Source organism: Acinonyx jubatus, chromosome A2, assembly GCF_027475565.1.
Source record: "Acinonyx jubatus isolate Ajub_Pintada_27869175 chromosome A2, VMU_Ajub_asm_v1.0, whole genome shotgun sequence".
NCBI classification, from domain to species: Eukaryota; Metazoa; Chordata; class Mammalia; order Carnivora; family Felidae; genus Acinonyx; species Acinonyx jubatus.
Window position 1 is genome coordinate 56,749,128 of NC_069383.1, and position 27,308 is coordinate 56,776,435.

At 34.4% G+C, this 27,308-nt stretch overlaps 1 protein-coding gene across 23 annotated transcripts in view; it reads right to left on the minus strand.

The window, feature by feature from the left end:
- HDAC9 (histone deacetylase 9) overlaps window positions 1–27,308 on the minus strand; it is a 739,528-nt gene that overhangs the window by 68,166 nt on the left and 644,054 nt on the right. For all 23 annotated transcript variants that reach the window (XM_053218342.1, XM_053218337.1, XM_053218355.1 and 20 more), the window contains one exon: window positions 12,539–12,672. In XM_053218342.1, coding sequence (XP_053074317.1) covers window positions 12,539–12,672 — 134 coding nt within the window. The remainder of the gene's footprint in view (window positions 1–12,538; window positions 12,673–27,308) is intronic.

Genomic DNA, 27,308 nt, shown 5'->3' on the forward strand with positions numbered 1-27,308 from the left:
TTGTAGCATTTGCTGAATTCCATGGTGAAAATATTCCCACCAAGGCCTATTTCAAGATACCAGTGTGATGTCACTGAACTCAGGATTGAGTAGAGATACACACACAATTAGCTCTCACAAGCCACTGAAAGCCAGCTCTAACATATCACTGATAGACTATTATTTTGTTTATTGATAATCAGGGGAAAACTCTTCCTAATGATTATCTCCTTAATAATTTTTTTTTCTTGTATAAGAGTATGCTTTCTTGAAAAATCATACACAGTTCTGTCATTATTTTACCCCCCAGCATGGGGCTTATTAGTTCAATTCTTCCATATTTTCCACAGAAATTCCAGTTCCTTATCTTATTCCATTCTACTGATCCAGCCTCATTATTTACTTTTATTCCACTCAAAGTAGCCTCTCCAGTGCCCAAAACAAACAAACCCAAAACAGAACCACCCACAATTCTAAGAAGTCTTAACGTCTTTATCTATGTATTTTTACTACAAGAGATAAATCCTTTCCTTTGGTTTTAGCTTGCCAAAATCTCATTTTTATTCAAGTCCAAGAAAGGTTAATATCTATTATAGTATCTATTAAAATATTTCTCCATCCTCATAGTTAAAAACAAAGGGTCCTATATTATATGCCCAAAGTATTTTGTTTATATTGCTTTTACTTTTATTTGTATTAGAAGTTTTGGAAATAAAATATATGTCCAATAAAAGACTAATGAATGAAAGGGCAGATAAATGAATGCCATAACATGTTTGTTTCACCACTGAAAAGAAATGCTTTCTCTCTTTTATTGGTAATCAGAACCCTCTGAAGTATCTAGGTTTCCAGCTCACATTCCTTTTAACACCTTCTGAAAAGCCTAAAGACAAACAATATGTGAGATGTACACGATGGAGTTTTGAATTATCCAGATAACTTCTCCTTTATTTGGCATTTGCTAAAAAAGATAAACAAACAAAAAAAATCCACCTATCACTTTGGCTCCATTTCTCATAAGCCTTGTAAATACAAGAAATGCAACATATCTACAATGGAAAGTATCTTCAAATATTATTTTCCAAAACATTTTTATTCTCTTTAGATTATTCATACATTCCCTTTCAGAGCATGGATATGTTTCATAATCTAAGAGAAAACCATGGAAAAAACATTGTTCTGTATTATCATACAGTGTCCCTGCATTCAATTCTCCCTTTCTCTACTCATGAATTCCAACAATTTAAGAGCTTGCAGGCTTTGCCAGATTCATACCAATTCCCCAATGGAGTCAGTCATACATAATCTGAAGGATGAAAAGATGGCAACACTACTTCTTTATTCAAAATCTAAAGCAAACAAACCCCTGATGACCAACTTGCACAATACCATCTCAAAAGTTCACCTCAGCGGTGGTTGTCAACACCTACTACAGTCAGTCCAAGTGACTTTTTCAGCATCTTTAGAGCAAAAAGTCACCTTGGGAAGATTATGAAAACACACAACCACTAAGTGTGGTCACTGTTTCTGAAATCCAAATCAGATGAAAGCAGCTGAGCCTACTCGACAGGAGACAGCAGTTATTATGAAGAAGAAGAGAAAGGAGAAAAAGAAAAGGAGAGAGAGAGGAAGACAGGAAGGGAAGGGAAGGGTAGGGAAGGGAAGGGAAGGGAAGGGAAGGAAGGAAGGAAGGAGAGAAAGAAAGAAAGAAAGAAAGAAAGAAAGAAAGAGAAGGAAAGAGAAGGAAAGAGAGAAAAGAAATAAGGGAGGGAAGAGGGGAGAGGGAGGGAAAAAGGGATAGAGAGAAGAGGAGGGAAAAAGGAAGGAAAAAAGGAATGGAGGAAGGAAGGAGTAAAAGCCAAACCTTAATAAGAGTTAATGAGATTTTTAAAAAAACTATAATTGATACTTTGATAGCATTTTATGGTGACAGATAGTAGCTCCACTTGTGGTGAGCACAGCATAACATATAGAGAAGCTGAATCACTGTTACACCCCTGCAACTAAGGTTAACATTGTTTGTCAACTGTACTCAAATAAGAAAACATTTTTAAAAAAGAAGAAAGAAAAAAATTGCCATAGACTCAAATATAAATGGTGAACCTTTAATACCAGAGGCTGTTGCATCATCCCAACAGCTTCCACGTCTACAGCAATTTGTTTTTTTTTTTTTTAATCTAACAAGCTTAAAACTGTCATTTATTCTGTTTTGACAGGTGGCCTTTTAATGGCCCTGTTTTCAACTTACTACCCAAGGCTCTTCCTCCTATATGTCCTCTCCTTTCTTTTACCTGCCTGAAGTTTTTCAATGTTTTTCTTTTAGATTCCATAGGAATGCCAAGGGCTTAAGCTTTTCTCACCTTTTGGGGAAATTTCTTTCAGGGGAAGCAACCCAGGGTGCTGTTAATTGGCTTTGCATAACAGTAGGCAAATGTGGCCTCAAAGTAACTGTGCCATTGTTTGCTAGCCAGCACAAATGCAGAGTACCAAAATCAGTTTCTCTGAGAACCTCGCAGATGTTTCTATTACTAATTCTAAAAATGATGTAACTATTTTCATAAGGATCACTGATGCCATTTCAAGCAACCGGATTCTTCTCATTTAGATAGTCACTTCTGTTTCTTGCAAACCCCAAGCTAGTGTTTTTAAGTGCTTCATTGAAGTTCAAAAATATTCATCATACACTGATTGGATTGATAAGTCTAAATTCTGAACTTTGCCAAGAAAAAGAAAAAAAATGGACTTCTGGTAGGTCTTCAAAATCAGTTGCCTCAAGGAATTTTCTGTACCATGCTCAAATTAGCTTTAATCCAATAGTATATTATTTTGATTGACCTTGTGCCTATTTCTTTAAAGAATAGCTAAAAGACATTTTGATAATTAGATCACTTTCATAATAAAAATATTTAAAAAGAAAAATACCTATTTTGGTTGCATCACTCAGATAACTTAATTTTTTAAAAATCAAGTTTTTTGGTACCCATCTATATATTTACACTAAGATGCAGGCCAAGAGTTCCTGCTGATTTTATAATTCCTTTGGGTTATGTAATACATATTATTCTACTGATAATAAGTCATACGAAGCAGCATTTTGCTGTATTGACATGGCTTGGCCAAGAACAACAAGGAAAAGAAACAGCATTCAAAAAACTGGCAAAATGTTTATGAATTCTAATCCTCTGCACATGAATAAATACATCTGACAAAGTGCAGAGTCCTTCAAAAAGGCCCTTCTTGACCTTCCTAATTTGAGTTCAATTTCATGTTCAGTGTTGAGAAGCCAAAGTAGGTTCTGCCAATGTTTTAAGCTCAAGCTTTACTATATTTTGCTATTTGTAAAAGTGAAATCCCAGATAATAAGTTATAATTGCCCTATTAATCACTTGAAAAGGGAGTTTGGAGGGAAATTGGGATTTGAAATTGCAATAATTGGTAACTGAAAGATTTTTTAAAAAATTTTCTTACCTAGACTTTACTATGTAAAACCATTGTGAAAACTACATGTATGCACTTTTCAAAATGGTGAGGTACATGCAATATGCCTTATTATATATTGCTTTTTCTAAAAGAATGAAATCTAAAACTTCAGTGCAGTCATGCTGTTAGTCATGATGACCTCTGAACTGAAAAATATATAGAAAGCCAGACCTTGGATTATAAATTATATTGTCAATGAAAGTGAGAAGAACTCTTTGTTTCTTAAGTTGTTTCAAGTATTACGTTTTCATTTCCTTTTTTCAAATGAATTATAATGCACAACACACATGTATTTTTCTTCCATTTTTCATTAAAAAAATCCTTCTTTCCCTAAGCTTTGTTCCTCTGCATACTGATAGACATGACACACCAAAATTTACCTTTCAAAGTTCAATACACCAAATCCATCTGTTTCCCTTAAAGAATCTTGTGGGAAATTTATAATTTCATGTATACTCTGAAGAATTCTCAATAGAAAAAGTACAGAAAACCAGAGATTATTTAAATTTGTTTTCCCTTAGCTCATAATACACAAATTTTAGATTGTGCTTATGCAATTAAAAATAACCAATGAAAAAAGACAAGGTAATATTTAAGGTATTATAATAACTAAATCAAATTTACTATAAGACATCCAGATATTATAGATGATTAAAGAGTTAATATAGCTGAAAACAAGCATTTCAGTCATTGTTTACTGGAATTTTTAGTACCTATACATCCATATGGTCATGTTTAAGATTGACCAATGACATTTTTATCCTTTCCTCTATCTTAAGCCTGTAAAAATGCAGAGAAAGGGTATAGAAAGGTTTGAGAATAGATCTCAAACTTTAAATTAGGGGACATTGTTCTAGTGTCACTAATTGCTATATGAAAACAATATATTTGATCTCTAGGGATAGCTCGTATAATAAAATGACCAAAGATATCCTATCCTGGTCAAAAGGTCCAGCAGTGGAAGGAAGGTACAAAACACAACCATTTAACTCCACACAATGGACTTCAATATGTTCTGAAACAGAGTCCTCTCTTAAAGAAAGAGACCACCAAAAAAAAAAAAAATTATTCCATTCTCATTGGTAATCCTCCCTTGGAAGAATAAAGTAGGCCAAGTGTAGTGATTACCAGCACAAAGAAACAGAATTTCATTTGAATGGATGTGCTCAAAGAGAGCCAGTGAAATCCATAATTTCCTTTCACATAGTTGGAAAAATAGTTGGCTTTTGCAACTGGGTAACATTTCTTTCTAGGCAGGTCAATCATCCATGGAGCCACAATCCACAACCTACTGTGATTTTCTGCACATCTGGCATAAGCCTTTATAATGTAAATATTAAAACCAGTCTGCTTCTCTAAAATGTTTCCACATTTAAAATCAAATAAGTAAGCTGTGACTAAAGGTGAATATGCAAAATATGTTTTCTGGTAGGCATAGGGCAGCTCAACACTAACTGATAAACCTTTAATACAATAAACACCCAAACATTATTTTTGACATTATTTGTTCATAGGAAACTCAGAAAGACTAATATTTAGAAAATATTAGACACTCTGAACTATGTGTGATCTGAAATAACAATCTACTAATAAGAACACTAATCATTAGATAGCTACATCTTTTGGGTTATTGTCTTATCTAAAATTATACAATAGAGAAAAGACTTAAAGAGTGCTCAAGCTTTCTTTCTCATATTTTCCTTAAAATAAAAAAATGTACATATTTATCTCAATAAATATGGCACAATAATCAAGGTGAAGCACTACAGACTTGTAAGATAATGATGACAATAAAACTTGCATGTTCAGCAGGCAGATGAGAAAATACTTTTTTTCCCCTTCATAAATACTACAGGCAAAAGCTTAAGTTACTGTTAAAAGTAATATACATGACAGATTTAAAAAAATATTTTGTATATGTTTATTTCTTAAGTAGTTACATTGCAAGTTCATGAAAGAAAGTAAAACCTAAAACAGTCTTAACACTTGTAAACATTCACTATAAATAAAAAGAATTGGTAACATTAAGGAATATATATAAACTGAAATATTTGTTGACTTGCAATTAATAAGTTCAAAAGTTTGCCATAATCTGAAAGTGAACCTAAAGGTAATGTGATCTGATGTCTACAGAGTAATCAGAAAAATATGTTGCAATTTAGTCACATAATATGAAAGAAAAAAAAATCATGTTTGGCAATGCAAATTCAAGTTCAAAATTTGGATCTAATGCATTCTAGCTGCATGACTTTGAAAGGATTTCTCCAACCTGTTTGAGACTCATTATCACCATCTCTAAGATGGGAATAGTATCTCTTAGCCTAGAGAATTCATAAATAGAAAAAGGTTGCCAAGGTTTTTAAAACTCCAGACCAAATGGTGATATAGGAGACTCCTAAATTTCCCATCATTCCATGGATGCATCAAATGTACATCTGTACATGGAACAATTCCCTCTGAGAGAAATCCAGAAACTAGCTGTATGACTCCTATGCATTGACCAAATGAGAAAATACCCCATCAAAATGGGTAGGAAAGACTGAGATACACCTTCACCATAAACCCCACGACCAACACAGCACCATACAATTGGGAGGGAACCCCCAACTCCCAGCTTTTCCTGAGAAATAAGTGGTTTGGCCCACACCTCCAAAACCCCAACTTTTAAGGCTCCCACCTATAGAATGGGGTCCCCAAACATGTAGCTCTGAATGTCAACAGGGCTTGTGTTTATGAGTCCCACAGGAAACGGCAAACAAATAACATTTCTTAGGTGTGGGAGAAGAGCTATACCCCAAGGCTCAGCACAGAGGGAGCGCGCAAAAAATCTCCCATCTCCCCATTTTTCTTGGAAATATCTTGACCACACACTTTATAAATTGCTGCCTGAGGAATCTGATTTCTAATTAGCACACATCAATGTGCTGACCGTGATTCTCCCTAGAGCCTAAAAATGCTGGTTAGGCATTTCTCCTGCCTTCTCTCTCTGGTTCCCTCCAGCAATAAAACCAAGTAACCATTATCTCTCTGGAAGGAGTCTATTCACACATGTAGCACCCCAACTTTTATAGCTCTCACCCAAATAATGGGCCCCTAAATCATGTAGCTCTGAGAGCAAAGAGTACCTGTGTTCATGAGTCCCTGGGGACTACAGCAAACAAATAAGGAGTTTTTAAATAGGCATAGGAGCACTTCCCATCTCCACCCCCATGTCTATACACCCAGGCTCAGCACAGAGAGAACAGACAAAAATGTTCATTTCACAGTGTCTCTCTGGAAGGGGTTTGACTACACAATTTCCCAGCTGCTATCTATGGATCTAGCTTCTATTTAACCTAAATGTAGGTGCTGACTGTGATCCTTACCTTAGGGACACTGATAGATCTTGGCATACTGTCAACTTGCCACTAACAACAAAGACTGTGGCTTGAACAATCACAAAGGCTTAAGAAGTAACAAGGAGCTTGGGCTGAGCTGATTGATGAAGTTCATCTCCTACAAGAGACCATTCTGTCAAGACTAGGAGAGGTGGACGTTTTACCTCATGTGCAGAAACCAACGAAGAGAGTTAAAGAAAAGGAAGAAACAGGGGAATATATTATAAACAAAAGAAGACAAACTCGAGAAACTGATCCTAATGAAATGGAGATAAGATTTACCCCACAGAATATTCAAAATAACAGCTGTGAAGATGGTCATTGAAGTGAGGACAACAACACATGAACAAAATGATCAAAGAAGATCAACAGAAATATTCAAGAGTAGACTAGATCAAATGGAAGAAAAGATCAGTGAACTGAAAGATAGGGCAGTGAAATTCACCCAGTCAAAAAAGCAAAAAGAAAAAAAAAAGAATGCAAACAGTAAAGATAGCTTAAAGGACTTATGGGACACCATCAAGCAAATCAACATATACATTATAGGAGTTCCATAAGGAGAAGAGAAATGGCCAGAAAGCTTGTTTGAAGAAATAGTGGTTAAAAACTATCCTGGGGAGAGAAACAGACATTCAAATATAGAAATCCCAAGAGTATCAAATTAGATGGATGTAAAGAGATCAACACCAAGTCACATGAAGTTGTCAAAAGTTAAAAACAAAGAGAGACTCTTAAAAACAGCAAGAGAAAAGCAACTTGTCACAGATAGGGAGTCTCATTAAGATTATTAGTGGATTTTTCAGCACAATACTTAATGACCAGAAAGAAGTTGGATGATATATTCAAATTGCAGTAAGAAAAAACTGCTGATCAAGAATATTCTACCCAACACAGCTGTCATTAAGAATTGAAGGACAGATACAAATTTACAATAAAAAACAGAAGTATTCATCATCACTAGATTGCCCTTATAAGAGATGTTAAATTGAGTTCTTCAAAGCTGAAACAAAAGAATGCTAATTAGTAACCTAAAAATATATGAAAGTATAAAACTCACTGATACAGGCAAATACATAATTAAATTCAGAATACTCTAATATTATAATGACAGAGGGAAATCACTTAAAACTCAAGTGTAAAGGTTAAAAGAAAAAAGTATTAAAAATAGCTGTAACTACAATAACTTGTTAAAGAATACACAATATAAAAAGCTATAAATTATGATATCAAAAACAATCATGGGAGGCGAGTTTAAAAATGTAGAGTTTCTGTATACATTAGAGTTAGGATGTTACCAGCTTAAAATACACAATTATACATATAAGATTTTTGAAAGCCTCATGGTAATGACAAAGCAAAAGCCTACAGAAGTATGCAAAAGAGAAAGAAAGAGAAATTAAAACATACCACTACAGGAAGTCATCAATTCACGAAGAAAGACAGTATGAAAAGAAGAAAGGAACTACAAAACTGTCAGAAAAAACAAGATGGCAAAAGGAAGCCTGCATAAATTTATGTAGTTAAATTTATTGGACTAAATTCTTTAATCAAAAAACACAGAGTGGCTGAATAAATACAAAATAAGACCTAACTATATGCTACCTACAGGAGAATCACTTCAGTTTTAAGTACACAGAGATTGAAAATGAAGAGATAGGAAGATATTCCATGCCAATGAAAATGAGAAGAAATCAGGGGTAGGTTTGCTTGTATCAGAAAACAAAAACAAAAACAACTGTAAGGTAAAAACTGTAACATGAGAAAAAGAAGGTCATTATATGATGACAAAGGGGTCAATTCATCAAGAGTATATACCAATTGTCATATTTATGCACCCAACATAGAAGAAGTAAACTTATAAAGCACATATTAACAGATGTAAAGAAAGACACAGACAAAAATACAATGATATTAGGGGACTTTAATACCCCACTCTCAATAATGGATAGATCAGCCAGACAGAAAACCAATATAGAAACAAAAGACTTTACGTGTTAGACCATGTGGACCTAACAGACATATACAAAACATTTTATCCAATAGCAGCAGCAAATACATTCTTCTCAAGCACATATGGGACATTCTCTAGGACAAATCATGTATTAGGCCATAAAACCAGTCTTAGCAAATTTTAAAAGACCGAAATCATCCCGCATTCCAAGTATATTGAAAACTCACAAATATGTGGTAAATTAACCACATGCTCCTGAACAACCAACGGGTCAAAGAAATCAAAACAGAAATTTCAAAAAATCTTGAGACAAAAGAAAATGGAAACACAACACACCAAAACTTATGGGATGTAGTAAAAGTAGTTCTAAGAGGGATATTTATAGTGACAAATGATTACATCAATAAAAAAAGGAAGATCTCAACAGACAACCTATCTTTATAGGTTGTGATAAATTACATTGTGATACATTACATTAACAAAATGAAAGATAAAAGTCATATGATCATCTCAATACATTCATACAAAGCATTTGACAAAATTCAACATCCTTTCATGATTAAAAAAGCTCAACAAATTTAGTATAGAAGGAGCATACCTGAACATAATAAATGGTATATATAACAAGCCCACAGCTAACACCATACTCTAAGATGAAGAAAAGACAAGGATGCCCACTTTTGCTACTTTTATTCAACATAGTAACTACAATCTACAACATAGTAAAAGCAAATAAGCAAGAAAAAGAAATAAAAGGCATCCAAATTGGAAAAGAAGAAGTAAAATTGTCTCTACTCAGAGATAACACAATATGTATGGAAAACCCTAAATATTCCACCATAAAACTATTAGAATTAATAAATTCAGTAAAGTTGCAGGATGCAAATCAACATTAAAAAATCAGATTTTATATACTAACAATGAACTATCTGAAGAAGAAATACAACAATCCCATTTGCAATGGCATCACAAACAATAAAACACTCAGAGATAAATGTATCCAAGGAAAGGTCTATACACCAAAAACTAAGATATTGATGAAAGAAATTGAAGAAGACACAAATAAATGGAAAGATATCCCACGCTCATGGATAAGAGCTAATATTATTAAAATGTTCATATTGCTCAAAGCAATCTATGGATTCAATGAAACCCTTATCAAAAGGCATTTTTTACAATAATAGAAAAAACAATCCTAAAACTCATATGAAATCACAAAGACCCCAGAGAGATGAAGAAATCTTGAGAAAGAATAATAATGCTGGAGTCACTATACTTCTTGATTTCGAGTATACTGTAAGTAATCAATGCTACTAGCATTAGAAACACATACACAGATTAATGGAACAGAAGAGAGGGCCCAAAGTAAACTCATGCACATGTGGTAAATTAATATGTAACTAAATATCTGGGAATATACAATGGGGAAGGAACAGTCTCTTCAATATATGGTATTGGTAAAACTGAACAGCCATACACAGAAGAGTAAAACTGGACCCCTATCTTATATCATACACAAAAATAAATTTAAAATGGATTAAAAACTTAAATGCAAGATTTGAAGCCATAAACTCTTAGGGGAAAACTTAGGGGAGAATCTCCTTGACATTGGCCTTGGTAATGTTTTTTTTGTATCTGACACCAAAAGTAAAGGCAACAAAAGGAAGCCAATGAACAAACAAACAGATGGTGTGACTACACCAAGCTTAAAAGCTTTTGCTCAGCAAGGGTAAATAAAATGAAAAGGTAACCTATGGAATGGGAGAAAATATTTGCAAACCATGTGTCCAATAAGAGGTTAATATCTAAAATATACAAAGAACTCATACAAGTCAATAGCAAAAAAACCCCAAATAAATCAATTAAAATGGGCAGAGGATCTAATTAGATGTTTTTTCCAAAGAAGACATATAAATAAATGGCCAACATGTATATGAAGAGGTGCTCAATATCACTAATCATCAGGAAAATGCAAATCAAAACCACAATGAGATATTACCTCATGCATTAACAAAAAGAAAAGAGATAAATGCTGGTGAGGATGTGGAGAGCAGGTAAGCTTTGTGCACTGTTTTTGGGAAGGTACGACGTATAGCCACTATGGAAAACAGTAGGAGATTCCTCAAGAAACTAAAACTACCACATGATCCAGCAAACTCACTTCTGGATATACAACCAAAGGAAGCAAAATCACTACCTTGAAGACATCTGTACTCCAATGTTTACTGCAGAATTATTTATGATAGTCAAGGTACAAAAACAACCTAAATGTCCATCAACAGATAAGTGGAAAAATGTGGCATTTATATCTGCATATGATAGAATATTATTTAATTTTTTAAAAAGAAGATAATTTGTCATTTTTGACAACATGGTTAAAACTGGAGGGCATTATACTAGGTGAAATAAATTGGACATAGAAAAAAATATTGTATGATATCACTTATGTAGACCTCCCCCCCCGCCAAAAAAAAAACAGTAGTTGAACTCACAGAGTCAGAGAATAGTGGTTGCCAGGGGCCAGAGGGATGGGGAGAACAGGGAGAGTTTAGTAAATGGTTTTAAACTTTCAGTTACAAAATGAATAAGGAATGAGGATCCAATGTATTAGATGATGACTATAGTTCATAATAATGTATTATATAATTAAAATGTGTTAAGAAAGTAGAACTTCAGTGTTCTCACCAAACAAACAAAACCAGAAAGTAAGTATGTGAGGTAATGAATGTGCTAAATTAATTTCATGGAGGGAATCATTTCATAATGTATACATATATCAAATCATCACACTGTATACTTTATTTTTTTTTGAAGTAATAGTACTTGCCTTTTAATTTTTTTTTAATGTTTATTTATTTTTGAGAGAGACAGAGACAGAGCATGAACGGGGGAGGGGCAGAGAGAGAGGGAGACACAGAATCCGAAACAGGTTCCAGGCTCTGAGTCATCAGCCCAGAGCCCGATGCGGGGCTCGAACTCACGGACCGCGAGATCGTGACCTGAGCTGAAGTCGGACGCCCAACCGACTGAGCCACCCAGGCGCCCCCACACTGTATACTTTAAATGTATTACAGTTTTGTTTGCCAATTATATCTCAATAAAGCTGAAAAATTTTTAAGAAGCTTTATTTTCTCACTTGAACTGACACAATCCTATGGAAAATTTCAAGAGAAATTTTCTTTATTTCTTTTTCAGTGTTTCACTGCGTATTTAGTTGTGTCAGTATACAAAGCATTTCTCTTCCCAAGGGTTATTTGTAGCTATAAAAATTTTTTTTAATGTTATTTATTTTTGAGAGAGAGAGAGAGAGAGACAGAGACAGAGACAGACAGAGCATGAGTGGGGGGGGGGGGGCAGAGAGAGAGGGAGACACAGAGCCCAAAATAGCTCCAGGCTCTGAGCTGTCAGCACAGAGCCCAATGTGGGGCTCAAACCCACAAACCATGAGATCACGACCTGAGCCGAAGTTGGACGCTCAACCGACTGAGCCACTCAGGCATCCCTATTTTTTACTTATTTATTAAGCTTGCAAATAACCTGATTGAGGGAAGGGCTACGTGGATTAACTGGACAAAAATTATACCATATAACAAGAGTACATGTAAACTTCTGAAAGCTTACCTTCTTTCTTAAAATTGTAAGAGCAACATTGCACTTTCTGATTACATGAGATTAAAAAAAAATTAAAATTATGTATGCATGATTTCCTAGTCCTTTACCCCTACCCTAGTATACTTTTAATGATTTTTACCTCATTTCCTAGAAGGGCATTTACACAGGCTTCTGAGGCATCGCAGATGGCTGTGAGATCATGTCCTCCTTCTAGAGCCAACACCACATGTCCATCAGCCAATGTCATCAATTGCTTCGTCAAATGACCAAAGCCTACCATAACACAAACAACATTTCAGAGTATTAAATCAAAAGAGAATATTACTAGAATCTAATATTGATTGAGCATTTATTCTGTGTGTCTCCTTTCTCAGCACTTTCCATGGACTAACTCATTTAATACTTATAATAGTTTGATAAATTACGTGCTATTATTATCTATATTTTATATATGAGGGAACCAAAATCCAAGATCCCACAGCTAAGAAGTACCACAACCAAAATTTACAGCAATCAGTCTGGTTGCTCACCAGTGCACAGTACTGCCTTTCACAACACATTCTATATGTACCTGTATAAAAAATTTGAATAGCATTTGGCAAGTGTAAATAAGGTCAATAATCTCATTTGATGGACTTTTGTTTATTGTTTCCATCATCTGCTTTTACTTTATTATATAAAAGGAAATTTTTTCATATCACCTCAAATTAACTATGTTAGATTTTTATAGACATCCCTTTGATTATGATTAATCAATTAATTTGATTACATAGTTAATAAATTTAAAAAAATAACATCTCTCTATATTATTAAGTATAACGATGTACAAAACATCTGTTCACTCACTTTCTAGTTTAAGGAAAATAATGTTAATAATACTTTTGAAGCTTCTTGTGTATTGTATTAACATCCCTCCTCTTCTTCTGGGAAATCAGGACCATGAATTTGTGGTGATAATGCTTTTGCTTTTTTTGTGTTTTTTTTTTTTTACTTTATAAAAGTGGTTTTCTATTTTCACAACTTGCTCTTTTCATACAATATCTTGTTAGCTCATCTCTGTTGACAAATGTAGCTATAACTCTTTCCTGTCCAGTAGCTCATATTATGCATATATAAAAATTCATTTACCCAATCTCCTGATGACAGATATTAGCATTTTTGTTATTACAACACCCCAGTGTTTTATTATTACAAACAATGCCTCTATGAATGTTCTTACATCACTCTTGTGGTTCACATGTGCAACAGTGGAGTGAAATCTCTATGGCTTAAAATCTGCTAAATAATACCAGATTATTTGTAAAATGCTATATAATCAATCCCCACTCTGAGAAGCAGTGTATATAAAAATTCCAGTTCAGTCACATCTTTGCCAATATTTGGTATAACTTACCAAGTAAGTGAATGAATCATGGCATCGTATTGCGGTTTCATTCAGTTTCAGGAAGGACCTTTCTATTTCTACTTTGAATTAAAGTTTTTATTACAAATAGGTGTTAAATTTAAGTACTTACATGACAATGAGATGTTTTTCTCCTATAATTTCATAGTGTTGTAACATTAATATTAATATTAAGCCATCATTAAATTTATAAAGCAAAATAAACTTGGTTATGATGTAATTATCTGTTTTGTACACAGCTGGATTTGTTTTGCTAGTGATTTGTTTAGGATTTTTTCACCTATGTTCATGAATGGGGTTAATCTATAATTTTGCACTCCTGTATTGACCATGTTGAATTTTGATGTGGTTGGGACCCCCTTTTTCCATGATCTCATTCTAGAAAGTTGGGTAGAAATCTTCTGTAAAACCATTTGAGTTTTGTGTTTTCTTTGAGGAAGATTTTTAACTATTGAAAAAAATTTTTTGGAGATTATAGGGCTACTCATGCTTTTTATATCTTCATAAGTTACATTTTTCTAGAAATTTGTTTAATTGTTCAAATTTATTGAAATAATTTTATTTATTTTCCTATTTTGGAATTCCAATTAGATGTATGTGGTTATTGTCATTATATACTCAATGTCTCATAAGGTTTCTTTCATATTGTGTATGTCTCTTTCTGTCCTGCATTAGAGGTATTTTAATTTTAGATCTACTTTCTCGCCTTTCTTTTTCCAGATGTGTCTAACCTGCTGTTTAACATTTATACTGGTATTTTCATTTCAGTGATTATGTTGTTCAATTACAGATGTTCTATTTGGTTAGATTTCATAACTTTTTAGTTATTTTTATAGTTTGTTAGTCTTTGCTCATTTCTTCATTCTATTTATTATTATTATTATTATATATCCTGTATCTGTTATTCAAAGTCTTTAGGGCCTAGTCTTACTATTTATTTTTCTGATGATTCACCCTCATGTCTTAATTCTCTCTCTTCTGTGTTTTGAGGTGTTTTTTTTTTTTTTTTGAGCCCATATACACTGGAACTTCCTATGTGAGAAGTTTTTGAAGCCTTAATTGAACTTGATATTTATTTTTGAAACGTGGGTTGAGTGTGATTTTGTTTGCTTCTACTGGATGGCTGGGATACCATCAGCTAGGATCAATTTTAAATTCTTAGATTAAAGGGCCTCTTTTTTATTTATTTTTTTTATTTTTATTTCAACGTTTTTTATTTATTTTTGGGACAGAGAGAGACAGAGCATGAACGGGGGAGGGGCAGAGAGAGAGGGAGACACAGAATCGGAAACAGGCTCCAGGCTCCGAGCCATCAGCCCAGAGCCTGACGCGGGGCTCGAACTCACGGACTGCGAGATGGTGACCTGAGCTGAAGTCGGACGCTTAACCGACTGCGCCACCCAGGTGCCCCTAAAGGGCCTCTTTTTTAATGCACAATTATTGTAAATGTGGACTCCAAAACTTGATTACAAATTCTCATGGAAAAAAAATAGTTTTTCCCTTTTTATTTCTTTTGAAATTTCCTCCAGTATAGCCCTAGCTAAGATAGACTTATAGTTTTATTCATCAGAATTTCCTCTTCCATTCACCCTTTTTCTTACAGTTGGCCCTTTCTCCTACCTTTATGTTGGTCTCCAATAAAAACTTCTCCCTTCAGAGGCCCAAGACTTTGACTCCCTTTCCCAGTATGTAGTAGTCTATTAATGTTCAAGCTCTATCCAGCTGGAGAATTTGGGATAGCCCAGGTTAGCCAACAGCTATAGTATTTGCTCACCTTCCTTCATCTTTTTGGAAATCATTCATAGTTTTAAAAAGTAGTTTTGATATTTTCATGTAGAAGTGTTTCAGGATGTATAGACTCTCATAATGCCAGATGTAAATGTCTCTCATTCAACATTAAAAAAATGTAACATTGTATCCAACCTGTCCAATTTTAAGGACAATTGAAAAAAAATAAGATAAATGAAAAGAAATAAAACCATGTGCTCAATATGGCATTTCATTTTTAAAATATGGTTTAAGAACTTGTAAGGAATAAAAATTTTAGTTTTAAATCAATTATATTTTTAATAATTAACAGGCTTTATTTTTTTAAAGCAGTTTGGATTTAAAGAAAAATTGAGCAGAAAGTACAGAGCATTCACCTATACTATCCCACCCCTTTGCTATCATTTCCTCTATAACTAACGTCTTGCATTGTTAGTGTGGTATATTTTCTATAATTGATAAGCCAGCATTGATATATTATTGTTAATAAAAGTCAATGGTTAGGATTCACTCTTTGTGCTGTATGGTTCTGTGAGTTTTGACAAATGCATAATGGCATGTATCTACCATTATAGTATCATTTAGAATAGTTTCACTGCCCTAAAAAGCCCTTGTTGTCAACCTATTTATTCTTCCTATTCACCCTTCAACACTTGCAAACCAATGATCTTTTTTGTCTTTATAGTATTGTCATTAATTTCTCCATGTTTACATTAATTCAATTTTTAGCTTCTTGCATTATCCATTCTAAAGTACAAAGGACATTATTTCATTTTTCCTCATTCATATAGTACTTACAATATTTAGAATATTTCTACATCCATAAGAACTTGAAAGAATAATCTTGAATATGGAAGTGCATGCTCTGCAAGCCTGCCTGGGATACTTATAAGCCTGACTTCTATTCTTAAGCATTGTGGGGTTTTGTTTGAAAAGAAAGGAAATTCTCAGAATAAAGTTGGTAGAACTAAATGAAAGCCTATCAAGTTGTGAAACAATGAGACCCCAAACCAAAGTATGTTGCTTCCATTTTGGAACAACAGAAAAATATCATCTTATCCTTGGAATGCACTGAGATATCTACCCAATAAACCATAACCGTCTAGAATTTCAGTTCTGGTCTAGCACTTGAGGTTAGCCATGAATAAGATGAGTTCACTTCCCCCATTACCTTGAAGCACTTCATTGTTGATTCTATCCACTTAGCTACTACTCTGATAGAAGTCACAATAGTAATTTTATAATTACTATATGTTGCTAAATAGTTGGCAGAAATTATTCTAAAAAGTATTTTAAAATTACATAAAAACTGTTTTCAAGCACTGCAATATTTTTCACTTCTTACGGACCGCATTACGGTACCAATAAGAGTTTTTCCACAGGTCACTTAGAAATGAGGATGGCCACACTAAACTCTACCTTCTTACCTGACTACTATAAAAAGAATGCTAAGCCTTCAGAAAATGTGATGCAAAGTTCTGATCCCTAATGCTTAGAAATGTTCAAAGTTAATAGCACATAGTAACGACTTCCAATCTAGAAAATAAAAAAGAAATACAATACTTACATACAGGCAAAAAGGTAAATATTTCTGCTAATAATATTGTGAAATATTCAGAACAGCTTTTTCTATAACCTAACCCAGGGCTATAGTGAGAGCTTAAAAACACATAATAATAAATCAAGCCAGTATGTCATATCTTTCATACTAAAGGTTCCTAACAATTGAGAATTATCTAAAGTCATTACTGAGCAGATCAAATCACATGGATTTGGAAAAAGAGAGAGAGAAAGAGAGAAAATCTCAAATCTGATTTAAGTTCACTTCTTCCTCGGAAATAAAAAAAAAAGTCCCATAAAATACCAAATTTAGATGGGATAGTAAAAAGTGGAAGGAAAGAATGGAATGAAGCTAATCTTTGATCTCTATCCAAATTCCTCTTTCTTTTACCTACAGGGTTTATTTCCATTCACATGTTACCCATGTGATTTTGAACCACAGATTGAAGCAGCTGAACTTTTGAGTTATGCATGCACAAAACATTCAAGTGAAGTAAAGAAATGAATTTCTCTAAGGCCTGTGGCCTCTCTTCCAATCAAAGTAAGGAATTCAATCATAACTGTTTAGCTTTGTTAGCCCGAGTTCTACTGTGTCCATTACTGCTGTACATATATATGAGGTATTTAAGAAGCCAAGCATGGCTATTAATGTCAAGGTATTATATTTCAGGACATGTGAGACAAAACTTTCAGTGGTGTGTGTGTGTGTGTCTCTATGTCTGTGTGTGTGTGTGTGCGTGCATGAGTGTGTGTTTAATATTTTTAATAGGCATAATTGCAAGCCACATTTAATAGTTTTTACTTCTATCTTCACAAAAGGCACAAAAGCTCATCCTGCTTGTTACAGCAAACTTAGCCTGAAGAGTTGAAAAATGACAGCAGAAACCATAGCCAGTGATTTGTTTTTTCAAGGGGGTTAGTGTCCTGAGTGTGAGGGCTTGTAGAAAAAAAAGTGATCAAGCAAAAAAACACATCTCTGTAACATGGTGCATCTTGGACTCAAGCAATCACCAGATATGGTGATGGAACTGGGTTCTTAGGGTCCATATAGGCCTTTAGCTTCTGGATTATTTTTGGGGGGTGGCATGGGAGTAGAGCTTAGAGAGGAACCTGTGGTGTAGCAAGATGGGCAGGCACAGGTTAGTCAGTGAAATCAGTATAGAGTCATTGAAAATCAGACTTGTCAGTCTTCCCTATTACTTTACTGCATTGACTGTGATGGCATTCTCTAAGAAATATTTCTTTCAAAGTGAAATTCGGTACCTTAAACTCTTTTGAGAAGAACTTCCAGAATGAGGCTTTAACAAAGTACTAACGCTAATATACTACTGCTGCTGCTACTACTACACTAAAGAATCCTGTGTGCAGCCTGGTTATTTTAAAGAGCATCATATTAATTTAATTTAATCAGCATTAAATGACAAGCATGAGAAGGAAGCTACATTGTAGCATGTCATTTCTTTTCATGACCAAACACAGGTGAGTGAATTGGTAACTACTAAAACTGAGACACCACTGAGCAAGAGAATTGGAAGGGCATTTTGAGTTAGAAATCTTCTGTTCAGTTCTGTTGATTTACTAGATGCAAATTTAATTTTTTGCTTCTGAAAAGAATTATTAAGTAAGCTGTAAATATGTTAGTGGTTCAAATTATCAGTTTCAATTTGATTTCTTGATATTCTATGGGGTGTTACTTCTGGCCAAAATCATATTGTGTCAGCAATTTTACTAGTTCAGAAAAGTAGTTTGAAATGAAAAGTTGCTCAAATAGCGTTCAACAATTAAACTTTAGATATGTATTTAATAGTTAAGTCATAGGACAAAAAAAGGATTCATCCTTCTAAATGGCATGTCTCTACCACTTCATCTGATGTTCCCCAAATAGTTCCCAGAGAATAGTGGTAGTGAAAGGAAACATTAACTAGCTTTATTTTTACTGTCATTAAAAAAAAGACTGTTTTGAAAACCAAACACATATTCATTGTAGAAAATTTAGAAAATAATAGAAAATAATGAATAGTAAATAAAATAAATAGTATAAGTATATGTGTAGTTGTATATTATATAAATGTATTGTCTAATATTTAATAAATAATAAAATTTATAATAGTAGTAAAATAATTGTAATATATATAATAATAAATCCACAGTCCTGTCAAAGATACCAATTCCACTTTTGTAGTATTTCATGTTTGTTGTTTTTGTGTATTTTAAAATAAAACAGGATCATATTATAATCTTTTAACTTACATTTACAAATATTAATAGTGGGAAACATTTTTCAAGTCCTCTACAATGTTATTTTAAATGTATTACTATACCAACCAATTCTGTGTTTAGATTTTTAAATTGTTACTAGGTTTTCAGTTTCATATATGATTGTAAATAATATCCTCCTGTAAGGTTAAAATGGCCACTACATATTAGCACTTATTTGATGCTAGTGTTATTATGTATTTTTTTTAATTATGGAAAGAGGCCTGTTCTTTTTATTGCTACCTTTTCTTTTTTATCAGAGATGAGATAGAACGTAAATAGTAAAACATATAAAGGCAAAAAGGGGAACAACGTTCCCAAACTCTATAAACTTCATTCCTTTAGAACCTAGGTATATTCAGCAATGCCTGTTGTGGATAACTGAAACCTTATTATAGAAGCCCAGGGAAATGAGAGATAATCCCAGATAGACCATTTCTATTATGAAATTACAAAAATGGCTGAATTAGAATTCTTTACGTAAGCTAAGACTGAGAGATTCTATTGTACATTGAAGAGGGACTTCTCTCTAACCTACAATTTAGTTACCATTGCTATTTTGCCCTCTTGTAATAGATTAGAGTTTAGAATCAGCAACCAATGCCAGAGAAAGTACCTGAGTCATGATTCATTTGGTTAATAAAGAAATAGACACAAAGTGAGTAAACAAGTCTTTTTACTTCTACTCACATTAATCTCTTAACTTTGCTGATGTCAGTCTTCCAGTCACTCAAGTGTTTCTACACTATTATTTTCTGTCTGTTGAGGAAAGCTTCAAGTGAAAAAAAAAACAAAACAAAACAGGATGACAGAGGCAATCCTCACACCCACACCCCTTCAGGAGAAGTAGTGGAGTGGAAATCAGCAGTAGTGACAGTGTCTTGAAATACTGACACCTAATGTGTTATTGATTTATATCATTTTTCTAACTCTTTCTGATATAGTTAAAAAGTCTCAATAATAATTTACTAATTTTTAGCAGGTTAGTTTCATTTGGGCCAGAAATATTTGTGAAGACTACACTGTAGATTCAATATAGGAGAGATCAAAGAATACACACTTTTGTCCCATTTTAATGTGAAATTTAATTTTGCACATCCACTGGAAAAATTTCCACAGTTGTATCCAGAAAGGATCCCTGGAGAATGCACATACAGTGAAGTGTAATTACAAAAGCTGTAGCCATTTTCCTCTCTAAACCCTTTCATCATTAAGTTGCCCTGTTGTTCTTTGGGAAAGTGCAGTCAAACTCAAGCTGAGAGAGAAGTTTGGGTAGCATGTGGCTGTCTCATGTATTGTAAGACTCTCTAGCAGGACTTCAAAGCAGAATCTGATTGTTACAGATGGGAAGAATGCTTTCCACAGAAATACCTTTTTAAGACTCATGGTGCTGTAATTCATATGGTAGGCACTTGTGATTCGTTCCTGATGATGTTGGGATCATTTAACTCACAAAACCATTGTCGCTACCATAAAATCCTTTCATCTGTAGCCAGAAAGGTTTATTCCAAGCAAATGAAAATTTTTCATTAAAGTATCACCTTAATAATGGGCAAATATATATGTATATTTTGGTCATGCTTAAAATGTAAATTTATGAACATATTCTGAAGATTCATTTCATGCTAAGATCTTTATTTATTTGATGTCCTAGGACTCTTTCCAAGTTCATTGAAACCGGAAATCAATTTTAGAAGGAATATGGAGATTATTATCATTAAATCTTTCAGTTGGCTTATTCTAAACAGCCCTATAAATATTGCATATGTTTTAAAGAAGGTACGTACATTCAACTACAGTAAAAATCCCTTTAGTGTTCTAGTCAGTGATGCTCCAGGAGGTGAATTTATATTCTTGGCATCTTTTTGAAAACAAACGAATAGTTGGTTTGTATCTTAAAGTCTGAGACAACAGAATTCAGTGTCTTTATTTCTGAAAAATTAAATTGGAAAACATTTTCCTGAAGAATTCCTGAGAATAAGATGGCAAGAAAGGTGACTGGCATTTTGACTATCCATCCATCCATCCATCCATCCATCCATCCCTCCCTCCCTCCAACTATGATCCACTTACAAATCAACATTTACTAAATTCCTACTATGTGCCACAGTATTATATGTAAATCTGATACTTCAAATAGATATGTGAATCTGAATTTTTTCACCTGTAAATAGAACTAAAGATTAATTATTCTTTCATATTTGAAATGAATATTTAAATCATAAAAAGGCACCTCAAAAAAAAACCAGTACATCGAACAGAGCCTGGCAAATAGCAGTTTTAATATATTTTTTAATAAAAGATTTTAATCATGGAATTTTAGATCTAGAAGTGAATTTTAAGATTATATATTCCAATCTTTTCATTTTAAGGATGAGAAAAGTAGTATCTAAAAAGGTGAATTATAAAGGCAAACTGTTAACAATATAGTTGGGGTGAGAACCCAAAGCTCTCAGTGAGTGCATTTCTTACCATTCAGCCAATTCATAACTATTAATACTGCCCATATTTTCAGACATGATTTCCAATTCAAAAGGAACTTTAGAAAGAGTTCCTAGATACCAAATTGCTTTTACAAATCATTGCTTTGGTGTGTTAAGTGTAAACAAACCAGAAACATGTGAAATAAATTTCTCTTAAAATACACAAATATAAAACCAGCAACGAAAAAAATCCCTAGAAAATGCTTTTGGACATTGTAAGACCATTCTTTTCTACCCATCAACATTTTTTTTTTTTGCCAAGCCCTAAGTGCAATTTGATTTGCCAATCACCAGTTTTTACTGCTGTTTTCAATAATGTATCAAACACATGGGATCTATTCTCTCATGGATGCTCATGCATAATTGGCTGAGTGAGATGGAATAAGAGCAGAACAGACTCATGCTAAGGAATGATGATCCCATTATAGTAGTTTGCACTACTCAAATTCAACCAGTATTTACTGAGCATATACTCCAATAATAGCCAGGGAAATACATGGATGAGTAAGATATAGTTCCTGCCTCCAAGGAACTAAAATATAAGGGACACTTACCCAGATAAATAAAATTTAACATAGAAAAAGAGAACTGTTATAAAATAAACACATTTTTAATAAAGTTTAATAGATGGAAGATATACATCTGCTTAGAGGAAACTCAGAGGATAATGGAGGACATACCCAAACATTTACACTGTTAGACATTTGTATATCTTTGCTTCAGCTTCCCATTTCCGACACAGGAATAGTAACACTGGTTGGTTGCAGTGAAATAATGTCTGTAAATACATCTATCCAGTACTTGTCACACAGGCAATATCAGTAACTATTACTTCCTCACCTCAGGATACCTCTTAATGCTTTAAAAGGTCTATTAGATAAATCTGCAATATATTATACATGGTATCATTCTTTTCATTTATTTAGTTTTTCCATTAGTAAACCTAGTTCTAGAATACTCAATTATGCTGACACAGGATCATACTTATTATAGTTCCAGAAAGCAAAATTGGAGAGTGGAAAAGTAAGTTTGGAGAACAGGAACCAACATTTTCAGATAATCCTGCTTTTTAAAAATCTATTTTGAAATAGTAAATTGCCAAGAATTGATTAATACTTTCAAACCTAACATACAGCTTGGTACATGGTAGGTGTTCAGTATGTGTTTATTGATAGAATGAGTGAATTTGGAATGAGCATGTTCAAGTTTTACTTGATTATATTTAAATTAGTATGGTAGTCAGAATTCTCAGAATGATCCTCAATGACTCTAATAAGTCTTGCCCTTGTATAATCCCCTTCTCCTTGAGTGTGGGTAGAACCTATGCATATTATATACTCCTGTAGTATGGAAAAAAATTTTAATTTGAAAAAGTAACAAAAGGGAAATTTGGAACAGTGTTGAGCAGAAAGAGGGTGGATAGATAATCTAATCATATGAACCCTTTATAAGCAAAGAGTTTTCTTCAGGTGGCCCCATAAGAGGAACTTGGAGATATTTGAGGCATAATAAGGGCTTGATGCATCATTAATAGATTGAACATTGTTGGGTCATGTAAGAAGGAATGTTGGTAACTTCTAGCCAGCAAAGAAATGAGAACCTCAGTTCTATAACTGTAAGGAACCGAATTTCAGCCAGCAACCTGAATGAACTCAGAAGAGGATTGTTCCTCAGAATCTTAATAAGGAGTTTTCTTGCCTAATATATCAGCTTTGTGAGACCTGAAGCAGAGAACTCAGTTGAGTCTCCCCAGACTTGTAACCTACAGAACCATGAGGTAATAAGTGGGTAGTATTTTAGCTACTAAGTTTTCACATATCCCTGAATATATTGCAGGTCTAAGAAAAATTAATGTAATTCTAATTTATGAGGTAATTTGAGAGTATAAGGAAAGTTGAAACTACAACTAAACAATTACAACAATTATAAATTCTAAAACATTTATTCTATGCCAGATCCTTGGACTGTGTAGACATATTTCATTTAATAGTCACACCAACCTCATTAGGTAGCTACAGAGAATATCAAACTTTCTATAGAGAAGCAAACAAAGAGAAGTTGAATAACTTTTCCCAGGTCACACAACTACAATATAGTAATGTCAGGACTCAATTAAGGCTTTAGAGTCTGAAGCCTTATCCACTGAGATTACTGCCTGTTTAAAATAAGTGAAAAAAAAAAACCCAAAATTAAAATAAAGCATGTTTACTTTTCACCTAAAAGATGAAATAACTAATGCATGTCACCATGTGCTCGAAGTAGTCAACTGTCCTCACTAATCCCCACTCATTTTCTCCATTAAGTGCCATGTGCCAGTACGTTGAGGTATAAAACAAGTACCTTGGCAATGCCTGAGCATACTGTTCATCGGATCTGGGGAAGATGGTTTGTTGGGAAACAATAAGGCTGTGAGGAGTTTTCAGCTGAAATAAATACTTCAGTAATACTTTCAGTTGAAAGTGATCATTGGCCACATGATCATTGGCCACATCTGGTTGTACACTGCAAGGTGTTTCTAATTAATATATCTTATATTCAAGGAATTCTGGGAAGTCTATATGGCTGAAAGGGTGAACAAGTTAGGAGAAAACTCTGAGCACAGAAATAAGCAAGCATGCCAGTAGAAAACTCTAGGCTCACTCAGATACAGCAGTGAGCTCAAAATACCAGGCATCTAACCACCTGTCATTGACTTCTTTCACCTTTCAGGATTAAATTCACAGCCTTCAAGGTATGATTTCTCCAGCTCCATCTTCTGCCATTCCCTGACATTTAGTCTTCCCTTGATTTAGAGATTACTATCTATACAGTTCGATGAATCAAATAGTGCCCATAAATATGAGCTTCTGCTGATGAAATATGGTGTCCATGTTAAGTCAGCTCCTACTCATCCTTTAAATTCAACATAAACAACATCCTAAAACCACTGTACAGTAAAGAATTATTCCTATGTGCCTCCTCATACTTATTTTTCTCTATATACTACTTAATTTGTGAGTTCACCCTAACAGGGTATAAACAGGGACCATCTCTTTCCTGGGTTGGTATATCCATTGCCTAGTAGAGTATTGGGCATTGTTATTATGTTAATTAAAAACTGATACATAAATAGTAGAGAGACATAAAGCAGACTGGCTGAATGTGTGATAACAGCTAATTTACACAAAACTTAGTGCAGCACAGTCTCTGTGCTAAACACTTTACAACTTCTTTAATGCTCAACCCCTTTCCCAGCCCCCCCCCCCAAGAAGTTATTATCATTACTGTCACTGTAGAAAAGAAAATAAACAGAGAGATTAGGTACACTGTCTAAGGTAAAACAGCACAGGTAAGATTTGAATCCTCTGACTCTGCAATCCCTGCTCTTAAAACGTAATCCCAACTTTGTGGATTCAGAGCCTAGGATGAAACACGCATACCTTGGAGATATTGTGGATTTAGTTCCAGAACACTACAAGAGTGAATATCTCAATGAAATCACTCAAATGAATTTCTTGGTTTCCCTGTACATATAAAAGTGGTGTTTACACTATAACTAGTTAATTAATTAAAAATATTTCATCACCAAAAAAAATGTTAATGACCATCTGGGCTTTCAGCAAGGCATTACTTTTTGCTGGTGGAGGGTACTGCCTGGAGGCTGATGGCTGCTGACTGACTGACTGAGGTGGTGGCTACTGAAGGTTGGGGTGACCGTGGCCATTTCTTAAAATTAGACAACAGGAAAATTTGCCACATCAGTGGACTTTTACTTTTGTCCATGGACTTCTCTGTAGCATGTGGTGTTTGATAGTATTTTACCCACAGGACTGGGTTCTTTCAAAACAGGGGTCAATCCTCTCAAACTCTGCTGCTGCTTTACCAATTCGGTTTATATGATATTCTAAATCCTTCGTCATCATTTCAATAATCTTCACAGCATCCTCACCAGGAGTCAATTCCATCTCAAGAAACAACTTTTTTGCTCATCCATAAAAAGGAGTTCCTCATCCATTCAAGTTTTATCATGAGGTTGCAGCAATGCAGACACATCTTCAGGTTCTACTCCTAATGCTAGTTCTCTTGCTACTTCCACCACATCTGCAGTTACTTTCTCCACTGCTGTCTCGAATCCCTCCAAGTCATCCACGAGGGCTGGAATCAACATCTTCCAAACTCCTATGCATGTTGAAAATTTGACCTCTTCCCACGAATCGCAATGTTCTTAAAGGCATCTAGAGTGATGCAACTTTTCCAGAAGGTCTTCAATTGACTCTGGCCAGAGCCATAAGAGGAATCACTATCTATAGCAGCCACTGCCTTATGAAAGGTATTTCTTAAATAAGAAGACTTGAAAGTGGAAATTACTCCTTGATCCACGGACTGCAGAACGGATGCTGTGTTAGCAGCCACGAAAACAACATTCATCTCATTGTACGTTCCCATCAGACCTCTTGGCTGACCAGGTGCACTGTCAATGAGCAGTCATATATTTTGAAAGGAATCTCTTCTTCTGAACACTAGGTCTCAACAGCAGGCTTAAAATATTCAGTAAACCATGTTGTGGACAGATGTGCTGTCGGCCAGGCTTTCTTATTCCATTTATAGAGCACAGGCAGAGTAGATTTAGCATAATTCTTAAGGGCCCCAGGATTTTCAAATGGTAAATGAGCACTGGCTTCAACTTAAAGTCACCAGCTGCATGAGCCCCTAACCAGAGGGTCAGCCTGTCCTTTGAAGCTTTGAAGCCAAGCACTGACTTCTCCTCTTCAGCTATGAAAGTCCTTGGGGGCATCATCCTCCAATAGAAGCCTGTTTTGTGTACATTGAAAATCTATTGTTTAGGGTGGCCACCTTCATTAATTATCTCAGCTACCTCTTCTGGATAAGTTGCTGCAGCTTCCACATCAGCACTTGCTGCTTCCCCTTGCACTTTTATGTTACAGAGATGGCCTCTTTCCTTAAACCCCATGAACCAACCTATGCTAGCTTTGAACTTTTTTTCTGCAGCTTCCTCACCTCCCTCAGCCTTCACGGTATTGAAGAGAGTTAGAGCCTTGCTGTGGATTAGGCTTTGGCTTAAGGGAGTGTTGTGGCTGCTGTGGTCTTCTATCCAGACCACTAAATAGTTCTCCATATCAGCAATGAGGCTGTTTCACTTTCCCATCATTCATGAGTTTGGTGGAGTAGCACTTTTAATTTCCTTCATGGACATTTCCTTTGAATTCACAACTTGGCCAAGTGTTTGGTGCAAGAGGCCTAACTTTTGGCTTATCTTGGCTTTCAACATGTCTTCCTCACTAGGCTTAATCATTTCTCGTTTTTGATTTAAAGTGAGTGATGGATTACTTCCTTTTACTTGAAAACTTACAGGCCACTGTAGGGTTATTAATTGGTCTAATTTCAATATTTTTGCATCTCAAAGAACAGGGAGGCTTGAGGAGATGGAGAAAGTTGGTATA